The sequence below is a fragment of the Fimicolochytrium jonesii genome (genome assembly GCF_025526975.1).
Source record: "Fimicolochytrium jonesii strain JEL569 chromosome Unknown EV422scaffold_48, whole genome shotgun sequence".
Lineage (NCBI taxonomy): Eukaryota > Fungi > Chytridiomycota > Chytridiomycetes > Spizellomycetales > Powellomycetaceae > Fimicolochytrium > Fimicolochytrium jonesii.
The window spans coordinates 29,646-43,173 of NW_026515715.1; the positions used below are offsets into that span (position 1 = coordinate 29,646).

A 13,528-nucleotide genomic window follows, 5' to 3' on the forward strand; every position below is an offset into this window, starting at 1 on the left:
CAAAGGTTCATTATGACCGGCAGTTCCACGTTGCGAGGGCTGCGGACCACCACTCTTCGTCATCAAACACAAGGGCACCACCACAGCCTGCACCGTCGTCGCAACGGTCAATCGTTCAGCAGCGCTCGCCTCTCCGTCGCGATGCTCCGCCGACCGCCGCAGTGGAACCTCAAGACAACGATTCTCATCGCGAGGCATCCATGGTCCTTGCTATGCTGCATCGTGCACCAACACATACCCAACAAGAGCAAAGGTCAAATCACTCGCAAGACTCCCACCGGATGGGCAAGTCTTCAAGCTCTTCAGACCCGCGCAAGCACATGCGGGAATTCGGTGCCACGCCTTCGTTCTCAGCGCATCCCATCGTCAGGACCTCGTCGTTCTCCTCCACAATCTCATCCTTGTCTGAGCGGGATGTCGCAAGACCGGCGCCTATCCACCGCCGCCATTCGACCTCCTCAGTCGATGACCAGTCCACGTCTGACGAAGACTCCAGGACCATCACTTCGTTGTCGTCTGAGCCCGAGACATCGTACCCTCCAAGCCCGAACGAGGAGTCAAGCGATCGATCATTTTCAAGCGCACGGAGTCGGTCTTCTCGCACCTCCGCGGCTCCACGTCGGACGAGAGACATCAACGGTTCAAGCGAGACGGTCCGTCGCCACAAGAAGAAGGAGCGGTCAGTCAGCCCACATCTCCTTGACTACGAGCTTCATCACGACGGTCGCCATCCATACTACAGCGACCGCTCCGACGACTCCGAAGATGGCCGCCGCAAAGACGCAACTTTCCGACAAGTCCTCGCTCGCGCCGCCGACCAGTACCACCGGTGCGGCAAGATCACTTGCCCATGCTGCCGCAAAGACTTCACCAGGCTGTGCAATTTCCGCTCCCATTTCCGCATCCATCAAGTCACCCGCCCCTTCAACTGCCACGTCTGCGACCAGCAGTTCCTGCGCAAGCATGACCTGAATCGCCACGAACGCATTCATGCTGGGGTAAAACCGTTCCGATGTGGTCGCTGCGGTAAAGGGTTCGTGAGAAAAGATGCTCTGAGAAGGCACGAGAACATGGTGCCCGACATTCAAAAGTTCCGATGCGTTGTGGAGAACCGGTAACGGTTTTGAGCTCTCAGAACTCTCACATTTCGCACGGGATATGCATCCACATCCTGACTTGTTGTGCATACATTGCTTTGACCCACTCCCACACCCCACCATTCCTCGCGCGCAACGGTCTAGTCTATAACTTAACCTGTCAGCATTGGCCTCTCGTCATGACGTTTATACCTAGTCGAACGGGCTCCATTTCTTTCGTCATTTCCTCTTATCCCGCCTGTATATAGTGCTCGTCTTCTCCCCGGTTTGTTCTGTTCTAGCTTTGTGTTGGGTATACCCTTGGTTGTCGGGACCTTTACTTTTTTGTTCGTCATTTTTGTTACGTCTCGCTGTGCGTGTTCGTTTGGAAAGCCTCTCTTTGTCTTCTCTTAATGTTGGTGCCGTTTTTGAGAATTACATACCTTTTGTGTTCGATCTACGTGACTTTCGCCTGGGCTGAGTTTCTTGGTTCCGGGGTTGACTGAGCTGAGGGAGACAGGGGTAGTGGGATACATGCGCGGGTGTCGCTCTGCGGGTAAGGCGTTGAACCTCCTTGCGGAAACGTTAAAACCATATCCGATGGGAGACGGCTTTCTCCAACGGTGTCTTCAGTGTCTTCGGCTATCAACGGGCACACCGGCAGTCATATTTTTTTTTTATACTTGTGCAAAGCTGAATTCACAAGCGATTTGGTTCGTTGGATGAGTGTATATTGTAAGAAATCTAATGCATTCTCTATATCTATTCTACGCTGCTCGACGCCCTTCAAAAGAGCCGTGCGCCAAATCCTACGCCTACAAAGAACTTCCCTTCCACGTCCCAGTCCGATCACAGGTGCACGCCTTCAGCTCCATCCCACACGCACAGCAAATCGGCGCCTGCCTCTCTTTCAGCGGCATGTTCAGCTTCGGCAACGGCACGGTGATCTTCACACATGCGCCCGACCGCGTCTGCCTCAAAATCACCTTATACGGAGTGGGCACCGGCGCTCGCGGGGAGGGCATCGCGAGCGGGTTGAGGGCCGACACATCCTGGGTTGCGATGGAGCGGGCGAGCGGGGAGAGAGGCGTGGTTCGCGGGTTGCGAACGAGCGAGAGGGCGTCGGTTGGTCGGAGGGTTTGTGGGGATTGTGTATGTTTTGTCATGATGGGGAAGGAAATGTCTTCGTCGGAGAGGGAGTGGGAGACGGGGAGGTTGCGGGTTGTGGAGCCGGATGCGGGGCGTTGATTTTGGCCGGCGATGGGTGGGAGGGCGCACATTCTCTGATTGTGTTGGTTTTGGGGTAATAATGCGTGATGCTAGGTATGCAATGCCTTGCGTGGATTGTTGCTCGAAGAACAGATGTAGACGACCAGCTGCCTTTGCTTTGATGTTGCGCTGGATTGATGTGGGGACTCAGGCTCCACCCCCCCATCCCCGAATTTATACAAAACTGCCTTCGGCCATCGCCGCCGTCGTCGTCGCACTACACGTCAAACCCATTTGACAGGCACCCAAAAACATCTTTCCCAATACAGGAAATGCACTTTGACAGCTGTAATGAGAGGCATAACCCCTGTGGCCGGGTAAGTGGGTTTGCTTGGGTGTCTTGCACTTTATCCAGTGGACAGTTTGACGTGCGGGACTCTGACCGACTGCATATGGCAAGCTGGTTTGACGTGTGCCCTTTTTGGGAACATGCCGGGTTGCGGGATCCTGGATGTGCATATCGCAACGACACCGGTTTGACGGCTATTGCCTCCTAGATGGTGGATTGAGACGAGGTAAGCGTTCCAAACGTCCCTACCTGCCCGACGATTTCGCTTTCTCCAACTTTCCGATTGCGACAGCGCGATTCTCGCCCGATAAAACTGTCATTTGAAACTGCGTCAAACGGCCTGAGAGGCTTCCTACCCTCCCGTACATCTACACACAGCCGCTACGAACGCCAAACGGCAAGGCGTCAACCAAAAATACATACAACAGCGGAATGAAATATCCGGCGGCAGCAACACCTTCGAATATCAACGGATAATACATCAGTCTTACAGGTTTCGGCGTGTAGTATGAGGTAATGTTGCCGTTGTCGCCCTGAATTTTTCAAGGAGACCTGTTATGAGGAATAGGCCGCTCGGCGTTAAGCACGAGCAAGCCGCCACGGTGGACGAGTTTTATGAAATGAAATGAAAAGGAGCTTTTGCGGCAAGAGTTGTACAATTCAAGTACCGAAGTAAAAAACCTATTCGCTATATTACGTGGGAGGCGTTGAGAAAAAAGTTGCCGCGGGGGGATACGTGGCTTGCCCTATCCGCCGTGATACGAAGAAGCCTCGGGCAAGGGCTCGGAGTTGCGCGCACACTTCGGCGCAGGTAATGGGGGACAACAGGGTGGCAATGAGATGTTCGAGTAGTACGTCAAGTTAACCCCGGCTGCCTCGAGTTTACTGGTGCCTTGTCACATGTGTCCCCCGGCCGATAGCAGCCCGGGTAGAAAGCTCGCTCCGTGCCGATGTCAGTCCCAAGGCTGTCCAATGCAATTTGATTTTTCATGAAAGCCAACGCGGAATCGCGTTGCATATATAAACCGAAGAGCGCCTAGCTCCGGTTCCCGTCCTCGTATTTCGAAGTCTAGAATATGTCCAACTCGCGGTCAAGCGGCCCATGTTTGTTGATGGAGCCAATCCTGTCCGACATATCGACTCAAGCTGGACAGTGGTTACAGGCCTGCGGTTGTTGCGGGACACCCTATGGTTGCTATTCCTCACCTGGTGCCGGGCAAACAGCTCAGGCCTATCACTTGGTGTCCCGTCACACCCTCCCAGCTCGTGCTCTGTCTCGATCGTTCCTGATCGATCTCGTTGTCGTGCAACTTGTTCGCTCGCTTCGGCAGGTCGCAGTGAAACGCGTGTTGTTGAAAACGGCGCTTTTCGTGATGGCGCTTCAAAAAGCGCCGTTCTCCGTCCATACGGTGTACGGTTTCCCCGGTCTTGCACCGTTAGCGAGGAGTCTTCGCACGGGTGGCGACAAATGTCTGAGTTACCCGCCATGCCTGCCAGAAGTAGCGGCGAGAAGGTCACGAAACAATATGCATCATTTGCCAGGCTCCAGTTGCGGAGGGACGTTCGGGGTTTCAAGACGGCCAGACGGACATCTCGTATACATCCCGGCGTAGAGAAATTCCCGAGTCCAGCCAGTCCTACACCTTTGTCAATGACCTTCCCCACGCGAGGTGACAGCACCTTCGGGAAGGACTCGATTGCTCCGAGGCGTGAGAGACGTTATTGGCAAGAAACAATCTTCTCGATGTGCGCAAGTTCAAGTTTCGCAGAGGGTTGGTCGGATTTCCAAAACGATGTAAAGTCGTTGGGCTCCCGGAATATATGCATTCGCAGTCCTGCGAAGAACGTTTCTGGAATTTTGAAGATCAGAAAGCGCACATTCCCCCCCCCCCCCCCCCCCCCCCCCCCCCCGAGATTACGTCGCACCCAGCTCAAAGTGAAATCCGGATGCAGTGTTGCATAGAAAGCGCCGAGTGTCGAGAACTCGCTGCACGGCTGGCACATTCTCAGACTACACCAATATGGGATATCTCGGCCAAGAACGCAATCGTGTAGAGTGCATGAGGATGACATGGTTGTCAGCATAGCGCGCGTACAGTCGTGTAGCATCATTCATCGCGGCTTGCAACTGAATTGTTCGATTGGATATATTTTGCAGATGATTCCATTCCTGCGAAAGGAAGTACACCGGTATGGCGTTCCGTGCGTCATTGCCCAGGTTCGCGGGCAATCGGCACAATCAATTGTTGCAGCCACCGAACTCCAAAGTCGTGAGGGTTGCCGCAAACAATGTCAAGTAGCCCTTTTCTCCGCTCCCATACTCCGCAATGCGAGTTATCCAGTCCGTGCAATGCGTCGCCATCCACTGATTCCAAAATGACTTGATTACACTTGGAAGTAGACCGTAGAATGTGCGACAAGCGAGGCCCAAGTTAATTACGCTCTCGGATCAGACACCGATGTCCGACCCGCCACAGAATCTCTATCGGTAAGCAGCGCAACAAAGCCGTATCCAGTTTTTTGGTCGTTTCCTGATATCCCGTGATGCAGCTCCAGCCGACTTACTTCATCGCTGAACCCCGCCCAAACTGCTCAAACCCCTGTCCCTGCCAGGTGAAAGTGCTGCTCTTAATCGCCGACGTAATCAGAACACGGTTCCTGGCACGCCATGGGGGCAGTATGGACACGTCCTCTAGTGCTTCCCAAGATTTGAAACTAGCACGCAGATCTGCCACAGAAAGTTCTCCCGGCAAGCGCTGCGTAGTGTTTCCTGCAGTCCCGCGTTGCATTTCCTGCAACCGTTACTTCTTCAATGCCTCTATAGATCCGATGCAGATCGACCAACAGCCTTTCGACCGGTTCTCTCGGCCGTTGATAAGCGCAAATTCTTTCTCCACAGGGTCCATTATCCTCTTTACTCCAAGTTCTCAACCTATCCGCAAGTCGCTCCTACGCCTAAAAGAAGATTGTGAGCTAGTTGCGGAGACCTTGCGGAGATGAAGTTTGGGACCCGGGATACCTGGAATCTTGGGCGCGCAGGCAGGGAATCCTCGTAAGTACGAAAACGTCGCCAGCCAGTGCTTGTACGCCTGTGTACTATGTGACATATGTCCCCCAGAACTGAGCGGGAGATCACTTTGAAGCGGGAAGATGGAGACGTTGAGCGTGGGAGAAACCTTTCCAGGACAAGTGGCAATCCCTCTCTCCACGCGTCTCTGAGCTCTCTGAGGTCTCCGATTCCCATTGCTTTTGACAAGCAACCGGGTTCCTTACTCTATACGTAACTCGAAACGTGTGCGGACTGCGTACAGTTCAGGCTTGAGCTCAGTAGTGATGGAACTGGACGAAGGCGAAATTGTGGACGAAGGAGAAAGTCTGTTAACCAACGGGTCCGACAGCAAACTAGCAGAAGAGAAGCCTACTACCGAACCACAGCCTGCTGAACCGTCGAACAATGGCGTTGACGAACCAGAGGAAGGGGAGCTTACAGAAGAAGGAGAGCTTGTTGAAGACGACATGCCTCGCCGCAGTCGATCGCCAAGTCTGCGGTTTGGGTCACAAGGGGGACAAACGCCAGGACTTCCCACGCCCGAAGTCCTCGACACCCCTTCTCGGGCAGAGACGGTCGTAGAAGTGGATAGAGGACCTAGTCTGCAGGAGACAATCGCTCGGTACAAAGGGCTGGACAGCTATGACGACTATGAGCCTAACGAGAAGGTGGGACAAGGCACCTTTGGGTAGGGGACGAGTTTGTGCCCACAACGTGGAAAGGATACTGTGTTCTAAACGCGAAACCTCCCCTCATAGAGAAGTGGTAGTGGCAAGGCACAAGCGTACGCACGAGAAAGTAGCCTTGAAGCGTATCATTGTGCACAAGAAGCACGAAGGGGTAGGGGCGTGTGAAGTTCTTGCCTTGAAACCGGATGATTGCTGATACCTTGTTTTAGTTGCCCATAACATCTGTCCGGGAGATCATCATTCTGAAAGCTCTCCACCACGAGAACATCATCAGACTGAACTCGCTTGCGTTCAGTAAAGGTACGAGTAGCTAACTACTGCGGTTGTCTGTTGTAATGCGCCTAGCATTCTCTGACACGGGAAATGATTCCGGTAGGAAACGAAGCGGAATACGAACCAGCTCAGATCTATATGGTGTTCCCATACATGGACCATGATCTCTACGGTCTCTTGAAGAATGCCCAAGTGATGCTGTACCCAGCACAAATCAAGTCATTTGCGAAGCAGATGCTCGATGGTCTAAACTATCTGCATACGGTACGAAAACATTCTGTTGAGCAGTACGCTTCGGATTCCCTACGATTGCTGACTTCTTGCGTGCCCACTCAGAACCGAATGTTGCATCGTGATATGAAGAGTGCTAACATTCTCGTCGACGATAGGGGTCACTTGACGATTGGAGACTTTGGCCTTGCCCGGCGGCATGTCACCTACGGAAACTCCGTTACGACATTGACTCCGACGGTGGTAACACTATGGTATCGACCGCCTGAAATCTTACTGGAAGAGAAGAAGTACAACTCTGCGGTGGACATGTGGGGGTTTGGGTGCATCTTCGCAGAGATGTGGGACCGGCATCCGTTGTTTCAAGTCGGAACTGAGGCGTTGGCCTTGGACAAGATCTTCACGGTGTGTGGGACGCCTAACGCGATAGATTGGCCGTCGTTTCCTAGCATTTTGGAGAGACAGAAGTTGGAGCCACGGAAGGAAACGCGGAAAGTTCGAGAGATGTACCGTCCAGATCGGTATGTTCATGGGAGCTGTGGGTCCTTAGGTTCAGTAAACTCATACATTTTGGGGCAGCTTCGACTTCCATACCATCAACTTCCTGGACGCTCTACTGAAAGTGAATCCCGCAAAGCGGCTGACCGCGAAAGAAGCCCTGGCACACGAATACTTCCAAGTTGAGCCCCTACCAGCACAGCCAGGAACTATCGAGTAAGCACCCGCATTTGCAGTTTGCAGCCCTAAAGCTGAAGTTCGTGTTTTATCCCATATCTTACGGTATATTCAGCTTCCCAGGCTGGCCCGAGTCTCACGAAATGGCTATTCAGGAACGCCTCAACGGCGAGCGTGAACGGGCACATCAGAACGCTAGACGGCGAGGGGAGGCAACTCCTAGATACGAGTCCAACTTACCGCTTCACGGCGACGTGCTTCTCATACAAGGCGTACCGACACCCCGCCGCCCATTACCGGTGTCTGATCGAGGTACTCCACGTCGCCATGGGGGCGATTCTTATGACCGTGATTCCCCCAGGACTTTGAGACGGCGGCGGTCAAGTTTGTCACCTCCTCCCGAGCGACGGCACGACCATCGACACCGCTCCGGCCATCCGAGTCGTGAGACGAACGGACATTACTATCCCCCGCAAGATCGCTGGCAAAACGGTGGTGGACGATCGCACGACGACCCTGGAGAACACGATCGGCATGAGAGGAATCACGATACCCCTGATAGACGCCGTAACGGCCACCACCACAGAGAGCGAGGGCCATCAATCGACCGGGAGCGATCACTTCATCGAGATCGAAGCAGAGGCCCCGACACAGGTCGAGACAGGAGTCGAGACAGGCATGGCAGGGCCGACAGGGATGCAGGCAGACCCCCTCATGATAGAGGAGATTCGCGGAGGAACCCTGACATCCCGCCCCCGCGGAGGTCTCCGGCGCCATCGCCGGGAGCACCCGCACGGCGTCCTCCGGCGTCTAGACCGCGTATCTCTTATGATTGAGGCGATTACGTGGGGCTGCTGCTGCTGTGTGTTTGTCCGGATTGGCGTAGCTCAGATATTTTTGGAGACCGTTTTGCGGATGTACAGTTATTCTTATTATGTATCTATCAACGTTGCTTATGTCTGCGAGGGTGGTTGCTGCTCGCTATCGCCTCGACGAGCGGTTCCAACGTCGCGTCCGTTATGTCACCTGTGAACAAGAAGCCACTCGAGCCTTGAAAAGCCTGAACTCCTGGACGAAAGCGTTCCCATACTTTTAACATTTCGGGAGCTCATAGGCCGGCATACCACGACCGAGGGGAGCAGGTCAAAGGTCGTGCTGGACCACCTGCACCTCTTTGCATTCACCTCAATCAACCTCAAGACTTCGTCGGCCGAACCAACAACCGGCGAACCACCAGCCCCCACAGATCACAATCGCCCCAATGTCCGCTTCCGTAGCAATAAACAACCTCCGAGCGTACACCCCCCACGCCGACGTCTACGGCCGGGACCGACGGGCAGCCGTCCTCGTAGGCCTGGTTTACGACAGCAACACCATCTCCATCACGGACGTGTTGTCCGCGAAGGACGATGTAGTGCCGAGGGATTCCCAGCTGGATGTGTGGTTGACCTTGCGGTCGTCGAAGATGAGGAGTCATGCGGGGGAGGTTGCGTTGCCTGGAGGTGCGTTTTTTTGTGGTGCTTGGAAATGTGGTGGTGGTGAGGCGGAGAATAGGGGATTTTTATCGATTTTGGATGTGGAGACAGGCAGGTACGAAACGGACGACGAGACTCTGATCAGCACAGCGTTGCGGGAAGCCGAGGAAGAGATCGGGCTTCAGCAAGAGAGTGTCGAGGTGCGGTGAGTTGATTATCTAGATTCGGAACGTATCCTTGAATAGCAAAGAAATCTGACTTACGTTTGCACGCTCTGCCCAGTCCGTAACCTGCCTCCCCCCCTTCCCCTCCAAAAACCTCCTCCTCGTAACCCCCGTAATCGGCATCGTTCCCCGCGGATTCATCCCGACCCCGAACCCTGCAGAGGTGTCCGCATGCTTCACGGCGCCCTTGAAGATGTTCCTGAGCGATCGGAACCATAAGTTTACGGATGTGGTCAGGTTTGATGGGGTGTATCGGTTGCATGTGTTTGAGTTGACGGTGGGAAGTGTTACGTTTCGGATGTATGTGTTTCCGCCCTTCTCTACTTTTACCCATGCATGCACGTCGCTGATGCGCATGTTCTGTCGTGTTGCAGATCAGGATTGACGGCGGATATCTTGATATCGGTTGCGGAAATCGCGTACCAGCAAGCGCCTGAGTTTGAGGCGTTGGCGCCTGGGCAGCCGCCGGTGGGGGAGATTGTGGCGCATGTGGTCTCCAAAACGGGCGCCGAGTCAAGACTGTGAGGCGAGCCGACATGTGATGCCTTTCAATAATGTGGAAGAGAGGGTATCCTCGATGTTGCAGTGGAGTGGAGGAGAAATGGCGTATTGGGAGAGGCACGAAGGCGGCGGCCGGCCCATTTCGTCTGCAGTTGCCCTTGGACAAACGCTTCGGTTTGGCGCCTTGACTGGATTGAGATGTTGCATGTTTCCGTATGGCAGGTTCGCCAGACTGGCCTTGGAAGTTAGTTTAGTACCGACTTTAGGAATAGCATCAGGGCATCTAGTTTTCGCAGTTATACGAGACAGTTCCGTATGTGCCAATGTTCCCTCCTGTGAGAAAAGTATTCACTATACGTTCGATCTATACAGGCTTTCTTCATTGCAGTAATGATATACACGGGAGACGAGGTCTCCCATCCGGCTCTCCGCTCGCTGGCGGCCCAAAGAAGGGTGGCTACGAGCGCTTGCAGAAAACCCATGGCTCAATTTACACCTGCCTCCTCGACAACCCATCCTACAATCCTAGCTTCCGGCCACAACACGCCTATTCGAAACACAACCCGCCGCCTCCCATCTACACCCAACATCTCCCCAGATCATTGCTCTGGCCGCGCCCTATGCATAATTTCCTTCCACGTATCCTGCGTATCCTTCAAATCCCGTTCCAGCTTGGCCGCAGCCCGTTCAAAGTTCTTTGCCTCACGCTCTGAATCGGATTTACGTTTCTCCAGTTCGGATATCAGTGTTGGCAGGCGTTCTTGTATGAACCTGATTACGGATGCGAAATGACTTTGATTAGGTCTGTCTCGTTTGTGAAGGCTGGAATGATATGGAGTTCCATACATTTTGCCAACAGCACGGTAAGCATTAACATCAGTCCCAGGGATCGACGCCAGCTCCTTGACGGTGAGGTCGCACACCCGCTTCTCCCTCTCCCTCGCCGATAGCTGTGCTTTTACGATACCGAGCTGTCGTCCTGTTTCTACCATCTTTACTTGGACCTCTTGCATGATCTGTAAGGACGTTGGGAGTTTGTGAGCACGGCGAAGTTGGGGGATTCGGCGATCACGGTGGACCTACCCTCTGCGCGATTTCCGGTGTGAGCGCCATTTTGGGAGTTCGAGTAGGTGGTGAGGAAGCTTCGGGTTTGCGGATGGGTTGTACGCTGTGATGCGCGACGAAAGCCAGTTTTTGAAGAGCGTGGGAAAAGCGGGGACCGACCTCAAATGTCGCACGCGCTCCTTTCGCCTTTTGGGTTCGTCGTGATTGCCCACCATTCCACACGAGAGCGCTTTCCGAAAGAGACACAAGCAGGCAGCATACCTCGACCCCCCGTGTCTACAAGCGGGTTTCCGGGAACACGTTTTTCTAGCTTGTTGCCGATATCGACCACCTACAATCAAAGCGTCTTCCGTGAGCTATGGCCCCTAACGATCTCGAGCAAGACGGGTCATCACCAAGGAGCAGGCTGCTAGACCAGGCTACCACCGGGTCCTCGTCATCGTCGCTGCTACTGAATGCCGGACAGCTCACTTTAGATGACGCGCTGTCGCAGATTGGATTCGGCCGATATCAGGTGGCATTGTTGATATTGGTGCGTTCGACCGTTGGTGCGTTTCCCTGAACGAGGAACGGAGTACTCACTGCTTGGAGTCTCTTAGTGCGGATTGGGATGGCTGGCTGATAACATGTGGCTTCAGGGTAACTAGACTATTTGGAAACGGCTCGGTCCGCATACAGCGGATATGCTCAATCGAAGCAGGGCTTTCTCACGCGGCTTTTGCCTTCGGACCAGGCGTTGCCCTGATCCTGCCGCATGTCCAATCGCAGTACTCCATAAGTGATCAGCACATCGGATTTCTATCAAGCTCTGTGTTTGCGGGGATGTTTGCTGGTGAGGGTCGCCGCTACTTCTTCATGTCAGAGTTCGCATCTTTGCCGTCGGAGCTTGATCAGCACGCATTGACTATAACCGTCAACTGATATCAGGGTGTCACAGGGGCCGTGTTTTGGGGTTTTTGGAGCGATAAGGTATGTAGAAGCCACCTCTATGAATAGCCTCTATCACCGACTCACGTTTCTTTGTTTCCCCAGCGTGGCCGAAAAGACGCCTTCAACTACACGCTTGCCATCAGTGCTGTCTTTGGGTTGGCAGCAGCCGTTGCGCCCGGTTTCACTCCGCTATGTGCTCTCATGTTCGCACTAGGGTTCGGAGTTGGCGGCCACGTACGTGTAGTCCGAAGACTCCATAGCTTCCTGACGCGACCTGAAAGCTGACCTACAATCGCCTACCACCTCGGATAGATGCCAGTGGACGGCTGCCTCTTCATAGAGTTCTGCCCCGTAGAGAAGCGGAGCTACCTGACACTTCTGAGCGTGTTTTTCTCGCTCGGAAGCGTAGTTGCTAGCGGCCTTGGCGTCGCGGTATTCTGGAATTGCGGCGACAAATGTCCTGGAACATGGCGGTGGCTGGTCGCAATACTGGGAATCATCAGCCTCGTTATGTTGGTATGGTACTGGTGCTTCGCGGCATTGCAACTGGGCAAGCCATTCGTTGACTTTCCCTTTCCTATGCAGGCGGGACGCATCTTCTTCTTCGACCTCAAAGAATCCCCAAAGTTCCTCCTCTCCCAAAAAGACCACCAAGGCGTGGTCATCGTCCTCGACCACCTCGTGCGCGCCAACGCCAACAGACCAGAAAGCGATGACGTGCACTTCACTCTCGACGAGGTTAAGGGCATGAAAGCCGAAACGATGGACGGGCTCGAGCATGCGGGCAAAAGCGGGCTGGAGATAATCAGGCAGCTATGTGTGGATGAAAAGTATAGCACGACGACGTTGCTGTTGTTGGCTATTTGGGCGTTGCTGAATCTCGGGTTCACGATGTAAGATGGTCTGCGAATAAAGCGGTACGACCCGGTTACTGACACGTCTCGAACATTGTTTCAGGTTCAACGCCTTCATCGCAAAATTCATAGCCTCCAAAGGCCTCGCGACCACCTCCCCCTCCTCAATCTACATCGACTGCCTCATCTACGCCGCCGCCTCCATCCCCGCCTCCATCGCCGCCTCCTACCTCATCGACCTCCCCTTCCTCGGTCGGCGGGGGACCATGCTCGGCTCAATGATGGGCACCGCGTTGATGTTGACGGCGTTCACGGTGGTGGAGCAACGAGCGGCGGTGTTGATGTCGAGCGCGGCGATCAATGGGATGGCGAGTGTTGCGTATGCGGCGCTTTATACGTATACGCCGGAGGTGTTTCCGACGGATGTGAGGACGACGGCGAATGGGGGGTGTAGTGCTGTTGGGAGGATGTGAGTTGATGATTGAAACTCCTCAGAGGTCGATTCCGTTGTGCCCTAACTGATTACTTGATTTGGGACAGAACGGGAATACTGGCACCCATGCTAGGCGGCTTCTTCTTCTCCATCTCACCCAACACGACCATCTTCTTCAGCGCCGCAACACTGTGCGCCAGCGGGATCTGCTGCGCGCTGCTGCCGATCGAAACAAGGCCGGGTGAACCGAGAACTGAAGGGCGAAACACGTAGGAAGTAAGGAAGGGAGGAGAAGACGTCGAGCGACAATCGAGCATGGAGACACCCCTCCCCAGCCGGGGGGTTGTTTTTGCTCATGTAGGATTAGTACAGTGATCTTAGGGGTTCCCCGAAAATTTCGTAGCGCAAAGTATATATAGGATACTTTATTGTTTGATCTCGAACATGAATGATGTACACTCGCCGTGGCTTTGCTCCGGCTCGGATGGACATGGA

General features: G+C 54.1%; 4 protein-coding genes across 4 annotated transcripts; 3 read left to right on the plus strand and 1 right to left on the minus strand.

Moving 5' to 3' along the window:
• Window positions 1–860: 860 nt before the first annotated feature.
• EV422DRAFT_502165 (uncharacterized protein) lies at window positions 861–1,118 on the plus strand (the record flags this gene model as incomplete). Its single annotated transcript, XM_053068249.1, has 1 exon — window positions 861–1,118. A coding segment is annotated over one exon (258 nt), but the record flags the coding sequence as incomplete, so codon positions are not given.
• A 4,849-nt stretch (window positions 1,119–5,967) lies between these two features.
• On the plus strand, window positions 5,968–9,775 carry EV422DRAFT_572559 (kinase-like domain-containing protein; the record flags this gene model as incomplete). Its single annotated transcript, XM_053073140.1, has 12 exons — window positions 5,968–6,371; window positions 6,442–6,523; window positions 6,582–6,672; window positions 6,749–6,909; window positions 6,982–7,397; window positions 7,456–7,590; window positions 7,667–7,863; window positions 7,937–8,396; window positions 8,752–9,053; window positions 9,138–9,226; window positions 9,309–9,550; window positions 9,625–9,775. 12 exons carry the CDS (start codon window positions 5,968–5,970, stop codon window positions 9,773–9,775), a joined length of 2,730 nt encoding a protein of 909 aa, XP_052920623.1.
• Window positions 9,776–9,874: 99 nt separating this feature from the next.
• On the minus strand, window positions 9,875–10,850 carry EV422DRAFT_347543 (Prefoldin). The gene is made up of 3 exons (XM_053066515.1): window positions 10,835–10,850; window positions 10,598–10,767; window positions 9,875–10,522 (listed from the first exon to the last, which is right to left on the minus strand). The coding sequence occupies exons 2-3, from the start codon at window positions 10,762–10,764 to the stop codon at window positions 10,351–10,353; spliced, it is 339 nt and encodes a 112-aa protein (XP_052920624.1). The 5' UTR covers window positions 10,765–10,767; window positions 10,835–10,850; the 3' UTR covers window positions 9,875–10,350.
• A 592-nt stretch (window positions 10,851–11,442) lies between these two features.
• On the plus strand, window positions 11,443–13,306 carry EV422DRAFT_551866 (major facilitator superfamily domain-containing protein; the record flags this gene model as incomplete). The annotated part of the gene is made up of 8 exons (XM_053071860.1): window positions 11,443–11,455; window positions 11,550–11,648; window positions 11,754–11,785; window positions 11,849–11,980; window positions 12,059–12,262; window positions 12,332–12,639; window positions 12,704–13,069; window positions 13,141–13,306. The coding sequence occupies 8 exons, from the start codon at window positions 11,443–11,445 to the stop codon at window positions 13,304–13,306; spliced, it is 1,320 nt and encodes a 439-aa protein (XP_052920625.1).
• Window positions 13,307–13,528: the final 222 nt, after the last annotated feature.

What these genes read in the sequence shown, in the direction of transcription:
- EV422DRAFT_347543 (XM_053066515.1), bottom strand. Translation starts at nt 10,764, where the DNA reads ATGCAAGAGGTCCAAGTAAAGATGGTAGAAACAGGACGACAGCTCGGT. An exon ending in TACCGTGCTGTTGGCAAAAT is followed by an intron (nt 10,523 to 10,597) that starts GTATGGAACTCC and finishes ATCCGTAATCAG; the next exon opens with GTTCATACAAGAACGCCTGC.